Source organism: Heterodontus francisci, chromosome 29 (genome assembly GCF_036365525.1).
Source record: "Heterodontus francisci isolate sHetFra1 chromosome 29, sHetFra1.hap1, whole genome shotgun sequence".
Lineage (NCBI taxonomy): Eukaryota > Metazoa > Chordata > Chondrichthyes > Heterodontiformes > Heterodontidae > Heterodontus > Heterodontus francisci.
Window position 1 is genome coordinate 14,364,576 of NC_090399.1, and position 26,496 is coordinate 14,391,071.

The 26,496-nt window shown below is 45.8% G+C and overlaps 1 protein-coding gene across 1 annotated transcript; it reads left to right on the forward strand.

Moving 5' to 3' along the window:
* The first annotated feature begins 13,491 nt into the window (after positions 1–13,491).
* Positions 13,492–19,579, forward strand: LOC137345947 (sperm acrosome membrane-associated protein 4-like). The gene is made up of 3 exons (XM_068009201.1): positions 13,492–13,648; positions 17,341–17,451; positions 18,315–19,579. The coding sequence occupies exons 1-3, from the start codon at positions 13,600–13,602 to the stop codon at positions 18,512–18,514; spliced, it is 360 nt and encodes a 119-aa protein (XP_067865302.1). The 5' UTR covers positions 13,492–13,599; the 3' UTR covers positions 18,515–19,579.
* Positions 19,580–26,496: the final 6,917 nt, after the last annotated feature.

Here is a 26,496-nt window from a genome sequence, read left to right on the forward strand (position 1 = left end):
ATTGTTCTGTTTCTTTGACTTCACTCGGTCTTTCCGTGACTACTGGAGAAGCTACTACCGTCGCTCTGGTCGAATTATTCCCAGGAGTAGGTCAACTCCGTCTATAGACAAACATATGGACAACTCCTACAGTTACCGTTCCAGACATTAAGTCATACTCTAGGTGTACCCAATGCCAAGGGCCAAGTATATACTCCCCGTCGATACCATTCACTAAAACCTCGGCATTCATTGCACTCTCTGATAGAAACGTTATGCCTTTTCCAAGCAAAATAGTTTGGTTGGCTCCTGTATCCCTAAGTATAACTATAGGTTTACCTGCCTCACTTGAGGGATAAGGAGTTACTTTTCCTTTTGACAAGAATTCCCTAAACTTTCAGGTATGTTATTCATGATCCCACTCACTCACTGTGGTTTTTGTACTTGGCCTTACAGTTGCACTCAGAGCTACAGCCTGATCTGTCGTACTCTCGGTCAGGGCCCCTTTCTCTACATTGGCCTTATGTACCCCAATAGGTCGCATGGGTTTACCCCGCAACTTCCAGCATTCTGCACGAAGTTGTCCCATCTTGTGGTAATGGTAACACTTGGGCTTTCGGACCTCACTTCCACCCTCAGCACCTTCCTTTCTGGCCTGAGGAGGAGATCCTAGGGCGTTCCCAGCTGTCCCTTCTTGTCCCTGGCTACTTGCCTTCCTTTCACCCTCCCACCTTCTATCCTTCTCGGGTTTATGGTGGGGTGACGGACAAAGGGTTTGGGTTTGTAAACAAGCTCATAATCAACAGCAGTCTCAGCCGCCTGTCTGGCTGTTGAAACCTTCCGGTTCTCTACATGGGTTCTTACCAACAGAGGGAGTGAATTTTTACATTCTTCTGGGAGAATAAGGTTCTCATATGTGGCCTGTACCTTTAGTACCTGCATCCAACGATCAAAGTTAATTTGCTTTACCCTCTCAAATTCTATCTAAGTCTGTCCAGACAATCTCCGGAGGGTCCGAACTTTCTGCCAGTAAGCTTTAAGGACGAGCTCATGAGCAGCGAGAATAGCCTTCTTTTGCCATCTCATAATCTGCAGAAGCGTCCTCTGAAAGCATGGCATAAATTTCATGAGCTCTGCCCATCAACCTGCTTTGCACTGTCCAGCTTTCCGTCGGCCACTTTCAAAAGAAATGAAAAATTCAGATCAATGGAACACTATCAGGAAACCGGCTACAAATAAATTGTTACCATGTTCTTTATACATCTATCTCTTCAAGCTGGAAACATCCAGGGTGGCGTTGTGGTAATATTACTAGACTGGTAATCCTGAGGCCTTGACTAAAACTCCAGATACATGAGTTCAAACCCCATCATAGCAGCTGGTGGAATATAAATTCAATGAATTAATAAATCTGGAATTAAAAAACTAGTCTGGGTAATGGTGACTTGGTATATATGCAGCAAGAATGCTGAATAGGCCTAGATGCTTTTGGAGATCATCCAGGTCCTGTGGTGTCAGCATTGACTGAATGGCTTTGATCTTCACAGGATCTGGGTGGATTTCTGAGCTTGGCAGGGTCTGTGATTTTTTTTAATGTGATCAGCCTTAATGGAACAGTTCTTGCTGTTGAAAAACCAGACCTGCGCATCTGGCGGTCGCCATCAATAGGTGTAGGTTTCTGCCAAGCTCTTCTTCTGTATGCCCAACTACAATAGAGTCATAGAGTTATGGCCCTTTAGCCCATCGTGTCCGTGCCGGCCATCAAGCACCTATCTATTCTCATCCCATTTTCCAGCACTTGGCCCGTAGCCTTGTATGCTATGGTGTTTCAAGTGCTCATCTAAATACTTCTTAAATGTTGTGAGGGTTCCTGCCTCTACCACCTCTTCAGGCAGTGCGTTCCAGATTCCATCCACCTTCTGGGTGAAAACATTTTTCCTCAAATCCCCTCTAAATCTCCTGCCCCTTACCTTAAATCTATGCCCCTTGGTTATTGACCCCTCTGCTAAGGGAAAAGGTTTCTTCCTATCTAATCTATCAATGCCCCTCATAATTTTGTATACTTCAATCAGGTCCCCCCTCAGCCTACTCTGAACATAAGAACATAAGAAATAGGAGCAGGAGTAGGCCATTCAGCCCCTCAAGCCTGCCCCACCATTCAATAAGATCATGGCTGATCTGTCCCAGTCCTCAACTTCTCTTTCGGGCCTGCTCCGACGAACCCTCGACTCCCCGAGATTTCAAAAATCTATCTACCTCCTCCTTAAATACACTTAGTGACCTAGCCTCCACAAGTCTCTGAGGCAGAGAATTCCAGAAATTCACCACCCTCTGAGAGAAAAAATTCCTTCACATCTCAGTTTTAAATGTGTGCCTCCTTATTCTGTAACTATGTCCCTTAGTTTGAGATTCCCCCACTAGTGGAAACATCTTCTCAACATCTACCCTGTTGAGTCCCCTTAAAATCTTATATGTTTCTAGAAGATCACCTCTCATTCTTCTAAACTCCAATGAATAGAGGTCTAACCTGTTTAGCCATTCTTGATAAGACAGCCTCTTCATCCCAGGAATCAGCCTTAGTGAACCTTTTCTGAACTGCCTCCATTGCTAGTATATACTTCTTTAAACACGGGGACCAAAACTATACACCGTAATCCAGGTGTGGCCTCACCAACACCCTGTACAGTTGTAACAGGACTTTGCTATTTTTAAACTCTAACCCCCTCGCAATAAAGGCCAAAATTCTATTCGCCTTTCTAATTACTTGCTGCACCTGCATGCTAACCATTTGAGTTTCATGAACAAGAACACCCAGATCCCTCTGTACTGCGGTATTTTGTAGTCTTTCTCCATCTAAATAATAATCTGCCTTTTTATTCTTCCTACCAAAGTGGATTACCTCACACTTTCCCACATTGAACACCATCTGCCAAATTTTTTCCCATTCATTTAACCTATCTATATCCCTTTGCACATTCTTTGTGTCCTCCTCACAACATGCCTTCCCACCTATTTTTGTATCGTCAGCAAATTTGGATACACTAGACTCTGTCCCTTCCTCTAAGTAATTATAGACCTGTGAGCCTTACTTCGGTTGTGGGTAAAATGTTGGAAAAGGTTATAAGAGACAGGATTTATAATCATCTTGAAAAGAATAAGTTCATTAGCAATAGTCAGCACAGTTTTGTGACCGTTAGGTCGTGCCTCACAAACCTTATTGAGTTTTTCGAGAAGGTGACCAAACAGGTGGATGAGGGTAAAGCAGTGGATGTGGTGTATATGGATTTCAGTAAGGCTTTTGATAAGGTTCCCCATGGTAGGCTATTGCAGAAAATACGGAAGTATGGGGTTGAAGGTGATTTAGAGCTTTGGATCAGAAATTGGCTAGCTGAAAGAAGACAGAGGGTGGTGGTTGATGGCAAATGTTCATCCTGGAGTTTAGTTACTAGTGGTGTACCGCAAGGATCTGTTTTGGGGCCACTGCTGTTTGTCATTTTTATAAATGACCTGGAAGAGGGTGTAGAAGGGTGGGTTAGTAAATGTGCGGATGACACTAAGGTCGGTGGAGTTGTGGATAGTGCCGAAGGATGTTGTAGGGTACAGAGGGACATAGATAGGCTGCAGAGCTGGGCTGAGAGATGGCAAATGGAGTTTAATGTGGAAAAGTGCGAGGTGATTCACTTTGGAAGGAGTAACAGGAATGCAGAGTACTGGGCTAATGGGAAGATTCTTGGTAGTGTAGATGAACAGAGAGATCTTGGTGTCCAGGTGCATAAATCCCTGAAGGTTGCTACCCAGGTTAATAGGGCTGTTAAGAAGGCATATGGTGTGTTAGCTTTTATTAGTAGGGGGATCGAGTTTCGGAGCCACGAGGTCATGCTGCAGCTGTACAAAACTCTGGTGAGACCGCACCTGGAGTATTGCGTGCAGTTCTGGTCACCGCATTATAGGAAGGATGTGGAAGCTATGGAAAGGATGCAGAGGAGATTTACTAGGATGTTGCCTGGTATGGTGGGAAGGTCTTACGAGGAAAGGCTGAGGGACTTGAGGTTGTTTTCGTTGGAGAGAAGGAGGAGGAGAGGTGACTTAATAGAGACATATAAGATAATCAGAGGGTTAGATAGGGTGGATAGTGAGAGTCTTTTTCCTCGGATGGCAAACACGAGGGGACATAACTTTAAGTTCAGGGGTGATAGATATAGGACAGATGTCAGGTAGTTTCTTTACTCAGAGAGTAGTAGGGGCGTGGGACGCCCTGCCTGCAACAGTAGTAGACTAGCCAACTTTAAGGGCATTTAAGTGGTCATTGGATAGACATATGGATGAAAATGGAATAGTGTAGGTCAGATGGTTTCACAGGTCAGCGCAACATCGAGGGCCGAAGGGCCTGCACTGCGCTGTAATGTTCTAATTCTAATTCTAAGTCATTAACATAGATAGTAAATAGCTGAGGCTCTAAGGAAAACAACCCTAGCCTATCCAGTCTGTCCTCATAGCTGAAATGCTCCAGCCCAGGCGACATCCTGGTGAATCTCCTCTGCACCCTCTCTAGGGCAACCACATCCTTCCTATAGTGTGGTGCCCAGAACTGTACACAGTACTCCAGCTGTGGCCGAACTAGTGTTTTATACAGCTTCATCATCACCTCCCTGCTCTTATATTCTATGCCTCCGCTAATAAAGGCAAGCATCCCCTGTGCCTTCCTAACCACCTTATCTACCTGTGCTGCTGCCTTCAGTGATATATGGACAAGTACACCAAGGTCCCTCTGACCCTCTGTACTTCCTAGGGTCCTACCACCCATTGTATATTCCCTTGCCTTGTTAGTCCTCCCAAAATGCATCACCTCATGCTTCTCAGGATTAAATTCCATTTGCCACTGCTCCGCCCATCTTACCAGCCCATCTATAATCGTCTTGCAACCTAAGGCTTTCCTCCTCACAATGATGTCGTCTGCAGTACATACACAGCCTGGGACTTGTTCCATTATCCGGTCCATATGCCGTGGAAATATATCCTGGCTGGCCAACAGCCCAAATGGTAAACAAAGGAAATAGTACGTGCCAAAGGGAGTTCTGAATGTTGTTAGCTCTTGCGATTCTCTTGACAAATGTACGGACCAATATCCATTTTTTGTGTCCGGCAAACGTTGGGTTTAACTCTTCTAACATTGGTATTTTATGCGGACGTCTGTTTCAAGCTTTGTTCAGCCTTCTTGGGTCTAAACATAGTTGAACTGAACCATCCTCTTGATTGCTGCAGTGATGGAACTACACCAGTCTGTGTGATGCTGCACTCATTGAATGATGCCTGCTTTTCCCATTCCATCCAGTTCCATCTGCAACTTTTCTTGAATGTGCATACTGCGTTTTCACGGCGGGTCGATTGACAATGTTGCACCTTCTTTCAGGTGTAGGACTGCGTCCCCCTGGCTATTCCCAAACCGGTCCAGGTACAACCTCTGGAGGTCTTGTACTGATCCAGTGGGTGTGCACCTGTTCTGACTGCTGTGGTCTTCTGACTGGGTCAGCTCATGACCATGTTAAATTTGTTGCACGCAGGCAACCCCTGCTATTGCTGGTCCTGACACATCCACTATGTAGAATATCTGACTGGACCATGTTGACTATTTGTAACTGCATTCCAGGTCCAGGGAACAGGCACTTTGTTGTCAAACCATTGTATGCCATAAGCTTCTCACTTGCGGGTTGGACCACAGATTTCCATGCCTCGTGGTACATGTCCTTACGAATGTAGAAAGTCAGGGTGTTGGCATTTGCACTTGTGTCAATCTTTACTCTCAGTCAATGCCAGCCGACCTTATTTGGGCAGAAGATCTGGAGGGTTGCAAAAGCTTCCGTTTTGTTCATGGACTGGAACTGTTCCACTGAGGTAATCGTGTGGAACAGATGTTCACCTGTAGTGTCTTCACCTCGGTCCACCTTGTCCATTTTGGTCAGGCGTCCTCCATTTCATGGAGGGTCTATGCCCTTGGCAATGCCTGGAAGCGTCTCGCCTCCCTTCACCTCTGGGTGGCGTAACCGGTTTGAGTGCTGCCCCGTCTGGCTTCTCCCCGCGTTCCTGCTGCCAATTCACAACACTGATCTCTGCGGCCAAAACTACCGTTAACTTTGTCTTGCCGGCTCGTGGCAAAACCAGGAGTCCGCCCAGATTATCTTTGATCTCTACTCAAACCGTTACTCTCCCGATGCGAGAGCTGTGATCCGGTCGCAGTGCTTCAGGTAGGACTTTGGACTTGAATTGTCATTTTCAGCTGCTGATCAGTGCTGGTGACTCACTACCGCTGCCACCATATTGTATTGTCGCTTTCTAGATTAATACAAATGAAGCTGAAGGGCAGGCATGACGGTTTGAACGCACAGCTTTAATGGAAATTTGTTGCTTTTGCGTGTTAATTGACTGTGTAAGAGAGCTGAATCACATGATAAATTTGATGACATGCATTGGCATAAACATATATCTAAATAATTATATTTAACATACTAACAAATACATTCTCCCAACAATGCCCCGGCATTATCTTGAGCGTTACTGATGCTTGAGGATAGGGTGGTAAAGGGTTATTGCCCTCCCCCTAGTCAGACAGTGGATACATTTGCATAAAAGGCAAATTCCGAACACACACACATGCACTCACTGAGAATACTGTGCTAAGGAAGGGTCTGTGGAAAACATCTAAATGATACTTACCTGGCAAGGGGAGAAGTCTTGATCCACTCCCAGGGCCGACTGTAAGTGCTTCGTGCGAAGATTTTCGTCGACATCGGCGGATCGAGGGCGGAGGCAGTGACAACAAGGAAGTTTGAACTATGGCTGTTGCTGGTGCCCGAGCTCTGGGCTATAAGGGGTGCTCAATCCAGTCTGGGTGACAGTGAAGACCAGGGCCCAAGGAGCCCCTGTGGACCACACCTTCTTTGTGAAGCGGGTCCTTTTGGAGTGCTGTGGGTTTGAAGCTGCCGATATCTTCCGCCTGCAGGACTTCCCCAGTGTTGGATGCTTCGATGCGACATTTATAAATATCCCGGGATGTATCAAACTCCTGAACACCTTCAAGGAGAAAGGAAGCCAGGCGCCGTTGTCAATCCACACTGCGGAGCCTTTGTTGACTCTGCCAACGCAAAAAAACCGGGCGGTGACCATTCACATGCACAACCCCCATAACCCTGTGGCGGACGTGCTCACCTTCTTCAGCAGGTACGTTGAGGTGGCTGGGAACAGCACGGAGGTCAAGGAGCCTTTTGACATCTGGACAAGCAAGAGGCAGGTCAGGGTGACCTTGAAGGTGGATGCCAATGAAGCCATCCTACACCTTCCTTCCAGCTTTGCCATTGGTGGAAGTCGAGGTTACTTAGTGCATGCGGGGCAGCCCAAAGTCTGTCGCACCTGCGGCACAGCTGGTCACTTGGCCATCAAGTGCAGTGCAACCTTTTGTCGGAACTGCAAGCAGGAAGGGCATTTGACAAAGGACTGTACAGAAAGCAACCCGTGTGGGGAGGGTGGCCATCTCTACAAGCCCTGCCCAAAATACTCTGCCACCAATGCACAGGCCATAAAAGCAGGAGCAACAACCAGGCCTGCTGCGAAGGAGATTCACACCCTTACCTTCCACCAAGACCCTCTGGTGCACAGGCTAATGGGAAAGGGGGCATGGCATCCAAACAAAATGTGAAGGATACTTCAGGAACTGGCCAAACCCCTTGGCCTCCTCCAGAGAAAGCAGATGCAATGTAAGAAGAGGAGGCACCAGAAGGAGAGTGGCAAATTGTTACAAGGAAGAAGATAGAATGGAGGGATGTGACTAGTAGTGTTCCGCAGGGATCAGTGCTGGGACCTTTGCTCTTTGTAGTATATATAAATGATTTGGAGGAAAATGTAGCTGGTCTGATTAGTAAGTTTGTGGACGACATAAAGGTTGGTGGAATTGAGGATAATGATGAGGATTGTCAGAGGATACAGCAGGATATAGATCGGTTGGAGACTTGGGCAGAGAAATGGCAGATGGAGTTTAATCCGGACAAGTGTGAGGTAATGCATTTTGGAAGGTCTGATGCAGGTGGGAGGTATACAGTAAATGGCAGAACCCTTCGGAGTATTGACAGGCAGAGAGATCTGGGCATACAGGTCCACAGGTCACTGAAAGTGGCAACGCAGGTGGATAAGGTAGTCAAGAAGGCATACGGCATGCTTGCCTTCATCGGTCGGGGCATAGAGTATAAAAATTGGCAAGTCATGCTGCAGCTGTACAGAACTTTAGTTAGGCCACACTTAGAATATTGCGTGCAATTCTGGTCGCCACACTACCAGAAGGACGTGGAGGCTTTGGAGAGGGTACAGAGGAGGTTTACCAGGATGTTGCCTGGTCTGGAGGGCATTAGCTATGAGGAGAGGTTGGATAAACTCGGATTGTTTTCACTGACACGACGGAGGTGGAGGGGCGACATGATAGAGGTTTACAAAGTTATGAGCGGCATGGACAGAGTGGATAGTCAGAAGCTTTTTCCCAGGGTGGAAGAGTCAGTTACTCGGGGACATAGGTTTAAGGTGAGAGGGGCAAAGTTTAGAGGGGATGTGCGAAGCAAGTTCTTTACACAGAGGTTGGTGAGTGCCTGGAACTTGCTGCCGGGGGAGGTGGTGGAAGCAGGTACGATAATGACGTTTAAGAGGCATCTTGCCAAACACATGAATAGGATGGGAATAGAGGGATATGGTCCCCGGAAGTGCAGAAGGTGTTAGTTTAGGCAGGCATCAAGATCGGTGCAGGCTTGGAGGGCCGAATGGCCTGTTCCTGTGCTGTACTGTTCTTTGTTATTTGTTCTTTGAAAGCCACCCTGCAAAGTAATGGCAAGAAGCAGGTGATGTCCCCGACAGACACCAGTGTTGCCCCTCCTCGGGTGAGGAAGGGCAAGAAAGCCGCCATCAACAAAAGAAGCGGCAAAACACCAAGGAGGTAGAGGAGACAAATGGCCTGGGGCCGGAAACACTGGAAGCAGTGAAGGGCCCAGGGAACAACTGCTCTGGGACACCAGAAGCAGCAATGTACCAGTGCCCCCCAGCTCCGGAAATCTGAGAGCAGCGACACAACCAGCACCTCCCCAGTTCTGGAAAACCGGGAGCAGGAATAGCCTCGATGAAGAGCAAAACAAAACTAAAACTCCATCGCAGCACAAGGAAATCTTACCCGAGTTCACAAGCCCCCTCCGTCGTCACCCAAACGATACAACAGTCCTGTTGCAGAGCAGAGCTCCTTTCTCAGCCCAAGGACTGTGGAACAGGTTAAACTTGCCACAGGTATGTAGGAGCATGCCCAGGAGCTGAAACTGGTCCAGACCTTTGGATATATAATCTGAAATCTTAAAAATGGGCTTAAAAATTGCCTCTATTAATGTGCGTAGCGTTAAGTCCACGACACGATGCGTTTCGACCTTAGGTTACCTGGCCAATGTTAAAGCTGGCCTGCTGTTTTTGCAGGAGTGTGTGATACCGCAACTCAGCACTTACAGGGAGTGGTCGCGATGGTGGTCCCACGGGCTATCGATCTGGTCGGGGGGGGTAATGGTTCCCGTTCCTCCGGCCTGGGTATTCTGCTGCGAGGAGGCAACTTCACCATCTCCGAAGTTAAGGAGGTAGTGGGCGGTCGCCTCCTTGTAGCAGATGTTAAGTACAACAATTCACCGCCCTGGTTAATCAACGTGAGCGCCCCAGTCCAATATAGCAAGCAGCTCACCGCCCTCCAGCAGCTTCCACTGCTGCTGGCAAAGTCCAGGCCGGTCATTCTAGGTGGTGACTTCAACTGCATCATCAATTCAACTGGACGATCCGGCAGTGACGACAGCAAACTGGACGCTACGTCCAGATTCCTAATAGAAACAGTTAAGGATGCCAAACTGCACGATGTCTTCAGCAAACCTGCAGACGGAGCGCAGCGCAGATACACATGGTCAAGATCGGACGGGTCTGCCTGTTCCAGGATTGACTTCCTGTTTGTGTCCCGTGCTGTCACGGTCAGATCCACCGATGTCAAGCCGGTGTTCTTCTCCGACCATTGCCTCTTACTGGCCGACTGTCACTTACAGGACGACCAGCGGGTTGGTAGGGGGACATGGAAGTTCAATGCTACACTGGTAACCCCAGAGAACGTTGAGGAACTCAAAAGGGATTAAAAAGGTTGGAGAACCGTGAAACCCCTCTTTGAGTCTCCTGCTCACTGGTGGGAGGCGATCAAGGAGAACATCAAGAGGTTCTTCATCCTCAAAGATGTTCAGAGGGTGAAAGGGAAACAGAGGGAAATGTCCCGACTCCAGAAAAGAATGCAAAATCTGCTCCAGCTGCAGACGATGGGGGTCGAGGTCAAGGAGGATCTCAAGCAGGCCTCACTCTTTGCCACTGAAGCCTCCAAGATCATCTTCCAGTCCATTGAGCAGGATGAGATGTGCTCGTGTTTCTTCTTCTAAAGGTTACAGAGAGAGAGAGAGAGCTCTGTGATCAGCAGCCTGAAGGAAGAGGATGGCTCGGTAACGTCTTCGCAGTCAGACATACTAAGGATCAGAAAATCCTTTTATGCTGGGCTGTACGACGTGATCACCACGGACAGCACAGCCTCCCAGTCCTTCCTGTCATCTATCACGGAGGTCTTAGATGACAGCATGAGAGAGAGACTGGACAAACCACTAACCCTGGCCTAGCTGACAAAGGCCGTCAGGTCCTTCGAGAGAGGAAAACTCCCGGAACCGACAGCTTACCGGTTGAGTTGTATTCAGCCCTGTGGGACTGGATTGGCTCAGACCTGCTGGAAGTGTACGAGAATATGCTTCTGGCCGGCAGCATGTCAGAATCCATCGACAATTATCTACAGATGGAAGGGGGAGAGGAAATCAGAAGTTGGCGGCGCATCTCACTGCTTAATGTTGACTACAAGATTCGGTCCAAAGTCATCGCCAGTCGGGTCAAATCTGCTCTGGAGTTAGTGATTCTCCCTGACCAGACCTGTACTGTACCCGGCAGGAAGATCTCTGATAGCCTCGCACTACTTAGGGATACGATCGCCTATGTACAGGACAGGAAGGTGGACACCTGCCTCATCAGCCTGGACCAGGAGAAGGCTTTTGACAGGATATCGCACACCTACATGATGGACGTGCTTTCCAAAATGGGGTTTGGGGAGGGAATCTGCAATTGGATCAAACTGCTCTACACAAACATCAGTAGTGCAGTCGCAATCAACGGGTGGGAATCTGAAAGATTCCCGATCCAATCTGGATTCAGACAGGGCTGTCCTCTCTCCCCTGTCTTGTTTGTTTGCTGTATTGAACCTTTTGCTGAGTCCATTAGGAAGGATGTGGGTATAAGAGGGGTGACAATCCCAGGCAGTGGAGGCACTCAGGTTAAAACCTCCCTGTACATGGATGACGTCGCCGTCTTCTGCTCGGATCCGCCGTCCGTTCGCAGACTGATGAGCATCTGCGACCAGTTCGAACTGGCCTCGGAAGCCAAAGTCAACCACAGCAAGTGTGAGGCCATGTTCTTTGGGAACTGGGCTGACCGATCCTTTATCCCCTTCACTGTCAGGTCAGACTACCTGAAGGTGCTGGGGATATGGTTCGGAAGGGCCGGGGCGTGCGCCAAAACCTGGGAGGAGTGAGTAGCCAGGGTACACCATAAACTGAGCATGTGGGAGCAGCGATCTCTCTCCATTGTGGGTAAGAACCTGGTCATCAGGTGCGAGGCGATCACCTTGTTGCTGTATGTGGCGCAGGTCTGGCCCATACCCCACTCCTGCGCTGAGGCGGTCACCCGAGCCATCTTCTCCTTTATCTGGAAATCAAAAATGGACCGGGTCTGCAGGGACACGATGTTCAAACCTCTGGATAAAGGGGGAAAAAACATACCCAACATCGCCCTCATCCTGATGGCTACCTTCGTGTGCGGCTGCATCAAGCTGTGTGTAGACCTCCAGTACGCAAACACCAAGTGTCACTACGTGCTGAGGTTCTATCTGTCCCCGGTGTTGTGAAGGATGGGCCTGGTCACATTGCCATGGAACACTCCATCCAGTTGGACCGTACCGTACCACCTATCCTTCCTGGAAAGGTTTCTGCGGAAAAACACCTTCAACCACCAATCCATCAGGCAGTGGTCTGCACGTAATGTTCTCAAGGCCCTACAGGAAAAGGAGATGGTGGATCCTGTCGGATGGTTCCCCGAGCAGACTGCCAAAGTCATTTGGCAGAATGCCTCATCACCAGAACTTTCAAAGAATTACCAAGATGTAGTTTGGCTGGTGGTGAGAAGGGCCCTCCCCATCAGATCCTTCCTGCACGCCTGAAGTCTCACCCCCTCCGCATGCTGCCCTCGAGGTGGCTGTGGTGGGGAAGAGACTGCTGCCCACCTCCTTCTGGAATGTGCCTTTGCAAAGCTGGTGTGGAAAGAGATGCCGTGGTTTTTGACGAAGTTCATCCCGAGCAGCTCTGTAACACAGGAGTCTGTGCTCTATGGTCTGTTCTCAGGGACGCACACCGAGATAAATATCAACTGCTGCTGGAGGACTATCAACTCGGTGAAGGACGCTCTTTGGTCTGCCCGAAACTTGCTGGTCTTTCACAGCAAAGTGTTGTCCACGACCGAGTGTTTTTTTTGTTTGTTTGTGGGATGCGGGTGTCGTGGGCTCGGCCAGCGTTTATTGCCCTTGAACTGAGTAGCTTGCTAGGCCATTTCAGAGGGCAGGTAAGAGTCAACCACATTGCTGTGGGTCTGGAGTCACATGTAGGCCAGACCAGGTAAGGACGGCAGATTTCCTTCCCTAACGGACATTAGTGAACCAGATGAGTTTTTACAAAAATCAACAATGGCTTCACATTAGATTTTAATTCCAGATTTATTAATTGAATTCAAATTTCACCATCTGCCATGGTGGGATTGAAACCCATGTCTCCAGAGCATTAGCGGGTCTCTGAATTATTAATCCAGTGATATTACCACTACACCACTGCCTCCCCTGCAGACTGGTACATTCCGAGGTCCAGGACTACGTGCTGAGGGTCACACTAAAGCTTGGGGCAGCTGCCACAAAAGGTTCAATGGGGAAAGGTCACTGTGTAAGGCCCTCCCGCCATAGTGAACTGAGGGGCTGGGACCCCCTGTGCAAAACCCCTCGGTCTGTATGCACCAAAATGTTTTTTGCTATGTAATGCAAATGTACATTGAGGCACCCCATGCATTGAAGAAACCTGATCTCTATGTGTAATTTGAACTGTTTTGTAATGTATTGTTGCAATTTTTTTAATGAATAAAGTATATTTTTGGGACAAAAATCTAAATGATTATATTTCACATACTAACAAATACATTCTGGCAACGATGCCCCGGAATTATCTTGAGCATTACGGATGCTTCAGGAGAGGGTGGTGAGGGGTTAATGCCCTCCCCCTAGTCAGACAGTGGATACTTTTGTATAAAAGGCAAAGTCCTAACAAGCACATGCACTCATTGAGAATACTGTGCTGAGGAAGGGCTTGTGAAAATATACACACAAGTGGTTTTTTTTATTTTGGAAAGAAACCTAATTCTTCATCTGAAAGATTTTATTTTGAGTTAGTCACGAATATGAAACTCCTCTTTTTAGCTACAGTCCTTGCATATTTCATTGCTCCAGGTAAGGTTATATAGTTTTAAATAATTCATAGCTTAACATTTTGTCTTTTGAAGTTGCTTTTATGTCTCGTCGTGTGCGTTTTTTTTTGTAGTCTTTCCGAACTTTAATTTGTTCCGGATTATGTCCATAGACTGAATTTTAAAAAAAATCAGTTTTAGTGGAAACAAAATCCGTTTGATTCAGTAGATTTTTTTTTTCAGAAGTTGTTGCTTGAGATTTTCCCACACCTTAAAATGTAACCGTTTTAGATGCACACCATTTTCTGCAGCACTGTGCCATGTTTTTAAAAAGTTTAAAAAAATATATAACTTATTGGAAGGGAAGAAACCACAAACATCTCGGAAAAAGCGATTAATGCAGAAGTGTTTGAATAAGATTGCAATTTAAAAAAAAATATCCCTGGGCATTAAATATTTTAAATCCTCATTGAGAAATGCCTGCAAGGCAAATTGGTTCTCTTTTTTTTTACTCGATTCTGAAATGTTGTGCGAAAATCCCTCTTGCTTCTGGTTGTTCGCAGCTCTGCTACTTCTTGTTAAAACTGTTCGAAGTTTAAGGAGAAATTTCCCCCTCCCCACCGCCCCTCAATAAAATAACGCTTGGAAATCTTGCATCAAAAGCTTCCCTTCTCCCACGCCCTTTTTAAACAAAAAAAATAAGCGTGAAGGTGGTTTTGAAAGTAGTTCTTCCTGGAGCGAAAACGGCGCGAACCACTGCTCAGTGTAACCATTTACAAATAGTAACTGGTCGGGGGAATGCGAGCTGCAGACTGACCGCAGGTGTGGCTGTGAAAATGTGTCTGCAAAGTGATGTGTATTGGTGTGTGTGTCCTATCCTTAACACCGAACAACACTAGCAACTTGCTAAGGGTGGCCCAGGACGCAGTGGCTATCTTACTTCCCACTTTTTAAAAAAAAAATAAAGGTACAAAATAGACTTATTCTGGAAATTGTACCAGTTCTGTTGTAAAACAAGAAATTAAAGAGTTCTGGAAAGAAAAAACATTGAATAGGCCAAGCAACATCGGTGAAGAGAAATAAGGAAGAACTTGTATAAATGCCTTGTGCCAAACAGCTTCCATTGCTAATGTGGGAGAGACCAGTTCATGTCTCTGGGTTTGTTGGGACCCTTCTTCCATTCGATTCCGAGCATTTTCTGCCTTGCTCCAGATTTTGGGGTGTGTCAGCTGTGACTCAGTCTGGAGCTGTGAGTTCAGGTTCCAACAGCTGGGGGAACTGAAATTCAGTGAATAAATGTGGAATGAAAAGCTGTAATGGTGACCATGCATTTACTGGATTGTTGTAAGAACTAATCCTCTTTACTGAAGGAAGCCTTCTGCCCATACCTGCTCTAGACTCTATGTGGCTCCAGACCCACAACAATGTGGGTGACTGTTACTGCCCTCTTGAGATGCGTTGTTCCCATGTGCTTGTTGCCCTTGTCCGTCGAGGCGGTGGGAGGATGCGTTCTTTTTGGAGGTGCAGTCAGTTGCTACAGTGCATCCTGTAGATGGTACACACTGCAGCCGACAGACAGCAGAGTGTCGTAAATGTCGGCTACTTTCTGCCCTCGTTCCCCTCCCGGGTTAGTCCTTGCCTTTTACAGAGGTGCTTGCAGCTTTTATATTGAACAGGCCGCACCTCTTTCTCACGAGAAAATCATCTTGAGGGTGAGCTGTTAGAGATCTTTAGACGGTGGACGTGTTTGATAGGGTAAATGTAGAGAAGGTGCTGGTAGTTCAGTGAGAACAGAACCAGGGGCCTTGGGTATAAAATAGCCACTAACAAATCCAATAGGGAATTCAGGACTTGAGCCTGTTTTAATGCTTTGCATGTTGAGAGAAGAGGAGGAATATGAGTGATGTCCTTTCAGATTTGCAAGTTGTCCGAGCCCATCCTGTGGTAGTCTCTGGTGGCACACCTTTCCCTGGGGATGGGCTTTGTGGGATCATCTGAGTTAATAGTCCCTCCTCTTCCTCTTTGTTCTGGGAAGGGTGAGGTAAGTAATCTGACTCTGCCCATCCCGGCTGAAGGAGGTACAGTGAGGGCAAGTAAGCAGGTCTTGCGGGAAAGTGGAGGGGACAACGACAGCTTTCTTGTGTTTTTTTATATATTGAGAGATTCGAACGCCTAACTCCTAAATTCACCCTGGAGAGCAAGAGTTTAGATGTGACTACTAGCACAAGCAAGAATTGAAACTTTTTCCCAGTCTTCTCACTCGATCTCCTGTACTGTTTTGTACAAAATCGTGTTATTTTATTTGTTGTTGAGATTATTCTTTATGACTTGGAGGGGTTGGGGGAAGAAATTGCACAGAATTCAGAAAATCCATTCCTTTTTTTTTTTAGCCCGGACAAGGCAAGAACCACAAGCCTTCGGGAACAAAGCAGCCACTCAAAACTGAAATCATTTTACCATTGAGTGCAATGAATCTGCATTAATATCCCCAAGCATATCCTTTAGAAGTGGGTTTTAGAACTGCATGTGCGCACAGTAATTTAAATTGGAGGGAACCTTCTGGCAGAAATGAGGGTGCGGCTAACAAAACTCACCTTTATTTGCATGGAATTTGTACGGTGACCGCACCCAGCGTAGCAAATCCCTGAAATCAGACGTTGCTGTCAAAGATGCCCTGCCTGTCCCTAAGTTTTCTATAAATGCCATCTCTCTCCCTTTGTTTCCCCATTCAAACACATTTAATGATGTGAAATTCCTATATGCACTCCATAGACACTGGCTAAACTTGCTGGGAAAAGTTGGGGCTTTTCCATTCTAGTCTTACGAATCCCTTTAACGGCATGACAGATCCTAATTACTGCCAAACGGTCTGTCTGTCACTTAAAATTAACCATTACAAGTGGGGAGTCTCATTCCCTCCGATTTTATTGTTGGGAGACTTATTTTTTTAACATTTTTTTTACTTTTTCTTTCTGCCTCTTATCTCTCCCTCTGTCAATCCAATCCTTCTTTCCCTCGCTTTATTTCACTCTCTGTATCTGATTGACGTCGAAGGCAATTTTCCACCGGACACTGATCTGGAATCCACTGCCTGAAAGGGTGCTGGAAGCAGATTCAGTCATCATTTTAAAGTGAATTGGCTAAGTACCTGGAGGGAAAAAAGAACAGTCGCAGGGGCCGGCCAACATTTGTGCTCCACTTGAGTCTCCTCCCTTCCCTTCTCCTTTAACCATCAGCATACCCCTCTATTCCTCTCTCCCTCTTCTGTTTATCTAGCTTCCCCTGAAATGTATGTCGGCTATTGGCCTCATCTGCTCTGTATGGTAGCGAGTTCCACAATCTCACCATTCTCTGGATAAAGGAGTTTCTCCTGAATTCCCACTTAGGTTTATTAGGGACAATCCTATATTGATGGTCTCTTATTTTGCTCCTCCCTATAAGTGGAACCCTCTCTCTGTATCCACTCTCTTAAAACCTTTCATGATTTTAAAGACCTCTACTAGGTCATCCCTCAGCCTTCTCTTTTTTTTTTCAAGGGAAAAGCGACCCAATTTGTTCATCCTTTCGTGATCAGTGTATCATCTTGCATGATCTCCGCATGTCCCAAAAGTTCTTTACAGCCAATGAAGTGTAGTCACTGTTGTAGTGTATGAAATGTGGCATCCAATGCGTGCACAAAATGAAATATGCTAAAGATGTGTTTTTCTTCTCTCTCTCTCTCTCCTTATGGAACAGGTACTGGCCTGGAGTGTTTTCAGTGCGGCATAAGTACATCCTTGTGCATCTTCAAAAAAACATGTGACAAAGGTGAAGTGTGCTTCTCAAGAAACTTTACTGTGCCTGCACGTAAGTTGCTTTCTTTTTGCTTAACATTACTGCCGACTGGGACTAATTGTCACTTGAGAAATTGGCAATATATTTCCTAGTTTCTTTTTTGAATGTCGGGTATTTGTGAGTGGCTGTTTAAATTTGACATGTTAACTTGCACTTTGTTATAGGAACTTTAACATGAAGGTTGACTGGATTGGAGCTGGCTTCTTCCAGCTTGCAAATTTATATTTAAAAGCAATAAGAGCCCCGATTTTTTATTTTTTTTTTAAAATTTGAAACGCTGGTAATGGAGAATGCTTAAAATTCTGGAGGGATGGAGCGGAGGATTTACTTCCTCTACTTGCTGTGTCATTTAATTAATTTCAGACCACTGGCAAAAAATAAAAGGGAAAGCTTGAAGGATTTTTTTTTTTGGTTAATGGAGAGAATGTCTGTTTGGGGCATGAAATGTGTGGCCATGGAAGAATTGTTTTGGATTTGGAGAGAGTGAAGTGTCAGTGTGATTCTGCCTGAAATATGACCTCTTCCGAATGCTGGCAAAACTGCTATGCATTTCAAACAGATTTCATATAATTGGCACAAAAAAAAGCCAGCGAAGGGGGGGGGGAAATGAAGAGTTTTTTTTAACAATGAGTTGTTACGATCTGGAATTCAGTGCCTGAGGGCAATAAAAGCAGATTTAATAGTAACTTCCAAAAGGCTGATTGCATAAATACTTCAAGAGGATCATTTTTGTAGGGCTTCAGGGAAAAGAGCACGGCGAGATGGGCTGAATGGCCTCTCTTCTGCTCAGTGCCGTTCCGTGCACCCGCGACCCAAACTTTTAACGGTACTGTTCTGTTACGTTCTTGACGCTCCGGTGTTTATTTTCCCTCCAGTGGGACAAACGATCTATTCATCAGGATGCACAACTACCGACAAATGCGGGAAAGAAGTTACGGACACTCTGGCTGGAGTGAACTATAAGATGACCACCGTCTGCTGCAATTTCAATTACTGCAACGGGGCTGCAGCTGTCAAACTCTCCCTGCTGACAGGCTGCATCATGGCTCTCGTCTGGATCACTAGCTTCCTGTAGATCTGCCCACTCCGCTTACAGAAGTCCACATTCATTTGTTTTAGCATTCCATATTAATATCATTGTGCAGGGTTTTTCAAATCCCTCCCTTCCTTCCTTGATTTAAGGCCTATAGTTGTACACGTGTAAAAAGTAAGCTGAGCATTAGTAATGAATTCGGACTTGGTGGTGCCCCTATATAAAAACTATACTTAAGGCAAGCGAGTGGTGAACTTTGCCAGTTGCTCAATTGACTGGCATTTGCGTTTTTACAAAAAAAAATAGTTCTTGGTTTCTTAAACTTTAAAAAAAGATCGAGCGAGGTCCCTGTATATTCTCGTAATAAAAATCACATTTTGCAATCAACAGTTTCAGATGAAACCTGCTGTTTTCTTCAATGTGGGGTGCTGTGTGTACAGATGACAAAAGCCCATATTCTATGCCTGAGGAGAGATCCCCCTTCATAAATGCATTAAAAATGATCTCGATATTTTATAAATCTTTTCTAAACCCTTGCATCTGTGTTCTTTCATAACATCTCCAAGTCTTCACAGGTTGTTGCTTTCTTTATTTAAAAAAAAAAAATTCACATTGTAGGCAAAATGCAAAAGCAGGCCATTGAGCCCGTCGAGCATCTACTATCAATGGAAGAGATTTAAAGATTCATGCCCTTTTGTGGTTTGGACTCCAATCATTCCATCTTGCTGCCTCTCCCCTTCAAAAGCCTGCCTCTTTTTTTTAACAAAAAAGAAAGGTGCACATACCTCTTTTTTTTCTCACCCTTTGTACGCGAGAGGATTTTACTGATGTCCCAGAAGGTATTGTGGGTCATTTTCAGAAACAGGCCCCTAAATGACTGATTACATTTGTGGTTCTTTGCTTTTTTTTTGCTGCAGTTTCTTATATGAATGTGTAATAATAAAATGGGCGTTTTTTTATTTGTTCTGTATAATGTGATGTTGAAGGTGGGAGTATCTCATACCGGGGGATAAAATTTGAGTTGTGATGTGAACAGATCCTCATGGTAACAGCAGTTACGTTGACGTGTGTTTGTGTAAAAATCACAAAATACAATATTAAAAGATTTCCCAACTGAATCTGGTTTATTCTGTGCATTTTAAATGGTTGCCACACTGATCGGGGATTAAAAAAAACTTGACAAATTAGGTTGGGTCAGGGGAAGCTAGAGTGCAAAGTTGTAACCTTCTTTGCCCAAGACTGTTCACCCTCCCGCTGACTCACTTTCCCCGGCCCCCTTCTTACCAGCATGCTTTCTTGCCACTGTTTCGAAGAAGAACAGGGGAGTTCTCCCCAGTATCCTGGACTCATATTTGTCATTTTACAGTGACAAGGCTGTTGATGGGATCTTGCTGTGCACAAATCCGCTGCCCCAAATTACAACAGTGAAATTCCAAAAACTGCTTCATTGGCTGGAAAGTGAACTGGGATGTCCTGACATGGTGACCAGGTGGGATATAAATGCAAATCCGTCTCTCCCACTTCTTGGGATGTTTTTACAATGTTAATCATGCTACTTAAATGCAAGTTGTTGTTGGAGGGTGGATGGATTTGAGGAACAGATTGGCTGTCATCTAATTTGAATGGTGGAACTAGCTGAAGGGTGCAAATGGCCTATTGCTGTTCCTATACTGTTGGTAGGTGATATCTTACTGCCCGAAATGCCGTTCCCATCTGCCAGCGAGCTGCTGTTTTCTGTCACTGGCATAGCAAAAATACCCGAGACCTACAAGCACAGTATGGTCCTAGTTGGTCCAGACCGTCAGCTGTTTTGACTGCAGCTAACAATTTCCTGTCAGAGGTGGAATTATCTGCAGGAAACTCCTGGGCTTAATCAACAGCGAAGGCTGTGCAGGAGTGAAAATCAGGGTGCCGAGATCAACCATAAACTCGCAAATCAGATAATTTATGGCATTGAAATCTGGAGCTGTGAAAATTGAGTCCTGGGTGGTAGAACAAAGTGGACTGTATTGAATCGGCCTCACGTTATATGGCCCGCCTGATGTTCCATTGCAGTGACTTCAATGAAAGGACATCTCGGATATATTAAGATGTAATATTATACAGAAGCAAAAACTCCAAAGATTATACTGATCACGGTCATCCTCCAGCATAATAACTCATTTGAATCCTCTCAATCAGAAATCTTTAACTGGGATTATAAAGCAACACTCCATATTGATGCCAAAACACACATGGGACTAAAGTGGGCGAATCACATGGACTGACACAACTTTCATAGGCATGCAGCCAGTGTCAAATCAAAATACACAAACACAATGATAGCATATAATATTCATGAACAGCCACACTTAATGCCTGAAATGCTAACACCATCAGTGAAAGATGTAATTTACAGACTTCCTGCTGCAAGTTTCAGCAGCCAGGAACATTGTAAATTTGAGAACACTTTGCCCATTGTTGCTGAACCATTTGGCTCCATTAAAATGAGCCTCAACTCCAGAATAAATACAGAGCGAAGCTCAGGGCCTGCACCTTCCTTCAGGGAGCAGAGAGGAACCGGACCTGCGTGGGAGCACCTAACAGCTTCAGGAGTCGGCGTGCACTGACTTGAGTTAAAAAACAAATCAAACACTGACATCACAGGAAAGCTGTAAGGTGATTGATTGGTGAGTAACTTCTGTAAGAGAGTGTCTGTACATAACTAGGTTAGTACACTGCTGTAAGGGTGTATTAATAGCTGGAAATTAGAAAAATGTAAAATTAAAACAACAAGCTATCATAATTAAGATATGCAAGCAGAAGGGAAGTAAGAAACGGGTGAGTCTACTGTTCTGTTTCATTTTTAAGTGGTAATGTGTATTGTATTACCAAGGCTTAAATTAGTACAGTAAGTGCTGGTGAGGAGAGGCATTAATTTTAAAAAAACGTGTTGCAGCTGCAGTACGTGGGCACTCATGGACGCCAGTGTGATCCACAGCAATAACATCTGCAGTAAGTGCTCGAGGAGCTTCGGCTCAGAGTCGATGAGCTGGAGGCTGAGCTACAGACACTGCAAAGCATCAGGGAGGGGAAAAGTTACCTAGACACTTTGTTCCAGAAGGCAGTCACACCCCATAGAGTAGGGTCTTCTGATTTGGTCAGGAAGTGGGGGAGGGGGGAGGTGGAATGGTGACTGCGAGTGAGGCAGGTAAGGGGATCAAGAAGGCAGAAGTGGAGGAATCTCAGCCCTTGCAATTATCCAACAGGTCTGAGGTTCTTTCAGCTTGCATGGATGAGAGCGAGGGCTGCAGGGTGGTTGAGCAAACTGACCATGGCACTGTGATACAGGAAGCTACTCAAGCTGGGGGAGCACATAGGAATGCAGTGGTAATAGGGGACACTACAGTCAGGGGGATAGACTCAGTTCTCTGCAGCCGAGAGCAAGGGTCCAGAAGACTCTTTTGCCTGCCCGGTGCCAGGGTTTGGGACATCAGCTCAGGGCTGGAGAGGAACTTGCAATGGGAGGGGCAGGATCAGTTGTCGTGGTCCACATGGGTATCAATGACATGGATAGGACTAGGAAAGAGGTTCTGCATAGGCAGTATGAGCATCTGGGGGATAAATTATAAAGCAGAACCTCAAAGGTAATCATAGAACCATAGAAACATTACAGCACAGAAGGAGGCCATTCAGCCTGTCGTGTCCATGCCGGCCGAAAAAACTAGCCGCCCAATCTAATCCCACCTTCTAGCACCTGGTCCGTAGCCTTGCTGGTTACAGCACTTCAGGTGCATGTCCAGGTACCGTTTAAAAGAATTGAGGGTTTCTGCCTCCACCACCATTCCTGGCAGTGAATTCCAGACTGTCTGGGTGAAAAGGTTTTTCCTTAAGTCACCTCTAATCCTTCTAACAATCACCTTAAATCTGTGCCCCCAAGTAATTGACCTCTCCACGCGGGGAAACAGGTCCTTCCTGTCTACTCTATCTAGGTTCCTCGTAATTTTGTACATCTCAATTAAGTCACTCCCCAGCCTCCTCTGTTCTAAGGAAAACAACCCTAGCCTATCCAATCTTTCCTCATAGCTGTAACTTTCAAGCCTTGGCAACATTCTTGTAAATCTCCTCCGTACTGTCTCCAGAGCAATTATGTCCATTCTGTAATGGGGTGACCAGAACTGTACGCAATACTCCAGCTGTGGCCGAACCAGCATTTCAATCTCTGGATCATTACATAGCCACGTGCAAATTGGCGCATCGTAAATAAAATGAGAGAGTTAAATACGAGGACTTTGCATCGGTATTCACCGAGGAGAGGGACATGACGGATGTTGAGGTTAGGGACAGATGTTTGATTACTCTTGGTCAAGTCGGCATAAGGAGGGAGAAAGTGTTGGGTATTCTAAAAGGCATTAAGGTGGACAAGTCCCCAGGTCCGGATGGAATCTATCCCAGGTTACTGTGGGAAGCGAGAGAGGAAATAGTTGGGGCCTTAACAGATATCTTTGCAACATCCTTAAACACGGGTGAGGTCCCGGAGGACTGGAGAATTGCTAATGTTGTCCCCTTGTTTAAGAAGGGTAGCAGGGATAATCCAGGTAATTATAGACCAGTGAGCCTGACGTCAGTGGTAGGGAAGCTTCTGGAGAAGATACTGAGGGATAGGATCTATTCCCATTTGGAAGAAAATGGGCTTATCAGTGATAGGCAACATGGTTTTGTGCAGGGAAGGTCATGTCTTACTAACTTAATAGAATTCTTTGAGGAAGTGACAAAGTTGATTGATGAGGGAAGGGCTGTAGATGTCATATACATAGACTTCAGTAAGGCGTTTGATAAGGTTCCCCATGGTAGGCTGATGGAGAAAGTGAAGGCGCATGGGGTCCAAGGTGTACTAGCTAGATGGATAAAGAACTGGCTGGGCAACAGGAGACAGAGAGTAGCAGTAGAAGGGAGTTTCTCAAAATGGAGACGTGTGACCAGTGGTGTTCCATAGGGATCCGTGCTGGGACCACTGTTGTTTGTGATATACATAAGTGATTTGGAGGAAAGTATAGGTGGTCTGATTAGCAAGTTTGCAGACGACACTAAGATTGGTGGAGTAGCAGATACTGAAGGGGACTGTCAGAGAATACAGCAGAATATAGATAGACTGGAGAGTTGGGCAGAAAAATGGCAGATGGAGTTCAATCAGGGCAAATGCGAGGTGATGCATTTTGGAAGATCCAATTCAAGAGTGAACTACACAGTAAATGGAAAAGTCCTGGGGAAAATTGATGTACAGAGAGATTTGGGTGTTCAGGTCCATTGTTCCCTGAAGGTGGCAACGCAGGTCAATAGAGTGGTCAAGAAGGCATACGGCATGCTTTCCTTCATCGGACGGGGTATTGAGTACAAGAGTTGGCAGGTCATGTTACAGTTGTATAGGACTTTGGTTCGGCCACATTTGGAATACTGCGTGCAGTTCTGGTCGCCACATTACCAAAAGGATGTGGATGCTTTGGAGAGGGTGCAGAGGAGATTCACCAGGATGTTGCCTGGTATGGAGGGCGCTAGCTATGAAGAGAGGTTGAGTAGATTAGGATTATTTTCATTAGAAAGACGGAGGTTGAGGGGGGACCTGATTGAGGTGTACAAAATCATGAGAGGTATAGACAGAGTGGATAGCAAGAAGCTTTTTCCCAGAGTTGGGGATTCAATTACAAGGGGACACGAGGTCAAAGTGAAAGGGGAAAAGTTTAGGGGGGATATGCGTGGACATTTCTTTACGCAGAGGGTGGTGGGTGCATGGAACGCTTTGCCAGCGAAGGTGGTAGACGCGGGCACGATAGCGTCTTTTAAGATGTATCTCGACAGATACATGAATGGGCAGGAAGTAAAGAGATACAGACCCTTAGAAAGTAGGCGACAGGTTTAGATAGAGGATTTGGATCGGCGTAGGCTTGGAGGGCCGAAGGGCCTGTTCCTGTGCTGTAATTTTCTTTGTTCTTTGTTCTTTGTTCTAAATGCTTGGCTCAAAGATTGGGTTTTCATTCATGGGGCACTGGCACCAGTACTGGGGAAAGTGGGAGCTGTACCTTTGGGTCGGTGTTGACTTGAACCATGCTGGGACCAGTGTTCTGGCAAGTTGTATATCTAGGTCAGTAGAGAGGGCTTTAAACTAAATGGAGGAAGGTGCGGGATTGAAGGAAGGTGTGTCAATTTCAAGAGAGATGAGAAGACAAGAGAGCAAGATAGCAATAAGGGTAATGTAATCAGAGTGTGGCAGGAAGGAACAGAGTGTACAAACTTAAGAGTGTGCCAGCAGATAAGACTAGAGGTTATGAAATAACAGAGTGGAGGGAGGGTTCGGGTGAAGGGAGATTTAGAAATCTAAAGAGAAAGGTCAAGGCATCGGAACAGTATATAGCATTGCAGGTAAAGATAAGCAGGAAGGGACAGAGAGAGTAACAAAAATTGTACATCAAATAAGGTCATTGCAGGGAATAGAAGTAAAAAAAATGAAATTAAAGGTATTTATCTGAATACACGACGCATCTGCAATCACATCCTTCCTATAGTGTCGTGACCAGAACTGTACACAATAGTCTAGCTGTGGTCTAACTTGCGTTTTAAACAGCTCTGTCACAACTTCCCTGCTCTTATATTCTATGCCTCCGCTAATAAAGGCAAGTATCCCATATGGCTTCGTAACCACCTTATCTACCTGTGCTGCTGCCTTCAGTGATCTATGGACAAGTACACCAAGGTCCCTCTGACCCTCTGTACTTCCTAGGGTCCTACCATCCATTGTATATTCCCTTGCCTTGTTAGTCTTCCCAGAATGCACCACCTCACGCTTCTCAGGATTAAATTCCATTTGCCACTGCTCTGCCCATCTTACCAGCCCATCTATATCGTCCTGCAATCTAAGGCTTTCTTCCTCACCATTTACAACACCACCAATTTTCATATCATCTGCAAACTTACTGATCATACCTCCTATATTCACATCTAAATCATTAATGCATACTACAAACAGCAAGGGTCCCAGCACCGATCCCTGTGGTACACCACTGGTCACAGGCTTCCACTCGCTAAAACAACCCTCGACCATCACACTCTGCCTCCTGCCACTAAGCCAATTTTGGATCCAATTTGCCAAATTGCCCTGGATCCCATGGGCTCTTACCTCCTTAAACAATCTTCCATCAAAAGCTTTACTGAAATCCATGCAGACTACATCAACTGCCTTACCCTCATCTACACACCTAGTCACCTCCTCAAAAAGTGCAATCAAGTTAGTTAGACACCATCTCCCCCTGACAAAGCCATGCTGACTATCCTCGATTAATCCCTGCCTCTCCAAGTGGAGATTAATCCTGTCTCTAAGAAGTTTTTCCAATAGTTTCCCTGCCACTGATGTTAGACTCACTGGCCTGTAATTGCTTGGTTTATCCCTGCTACCCTTCTTGAATAATGGTACCACATTCGCTGTCCTTCAATCCTCTGGTACCTCTCCTGTGGCCAGAGAGGATTTAAACATTTGTGTCAGAGCCCCTGCTATCTCCTCCCTTGCCTCACATAACAGCCTGGGATACATCTCATCTGGGCCTGGGGATTTATCCACTTTTAAGCCTGCTAAAACAGCTAATACTTCCTCCCTTTCAATGCTAATTTGTTTAAGAATATCACAATTCCCCTCCCTGATCTCTACACCTATACCGTCCTTCTCCATAGTGAACACAGATGAAAAGTAATCATTTAAAACCTCACCTGTGTCCTCCAGCTCCACACACAGATTGCCACTCTGGTCCCTAATGGGTCCTACTCTTTCCCTGGACATCCTCTTGCCCTTAATATACTTATAAAATGCCTTGGGATTTTCCTTTATCTTGCCCGCCAGTGTTTTTTCATGTCCCCTCTTCGCTCTCCTAATTACTTTTTTAAGTACCCCCCTACACTTTTTATACTCCTTTAATGCCTCCGCTGTTTTCAGCACTCCGAATCTGCCATAAGCCTCCTTTTTTTCCCTTTTTCCAATCCTCTATATCCCTTGACAGCCA

Excerpts from the sequence above, each read along its gene's own strand:
- LOC137345947 (XM_068009201.1), top strand. The coding sequence starts at position 13,600 with ATGAAACTCCTCTTTTTAGCTACAGTCCTTGCATATTTCATTGCTCCA. Across the intron at positions 13,649-17,340 it reads TGCATATTTCATTGCTCCAG|GTACTGGCCTGGAGTGTTTT; the intron begins GTAAGGTTATAT and ends CTTATGGAACAG. Across the intron at positions 17,452-18,314 it reads AAACTTTACTGTGCCTGCAC|TGGGACAAACGATCTATTCA; the intron begins GTAAGTTGCTTT and ends TTTTCCCTCCAG.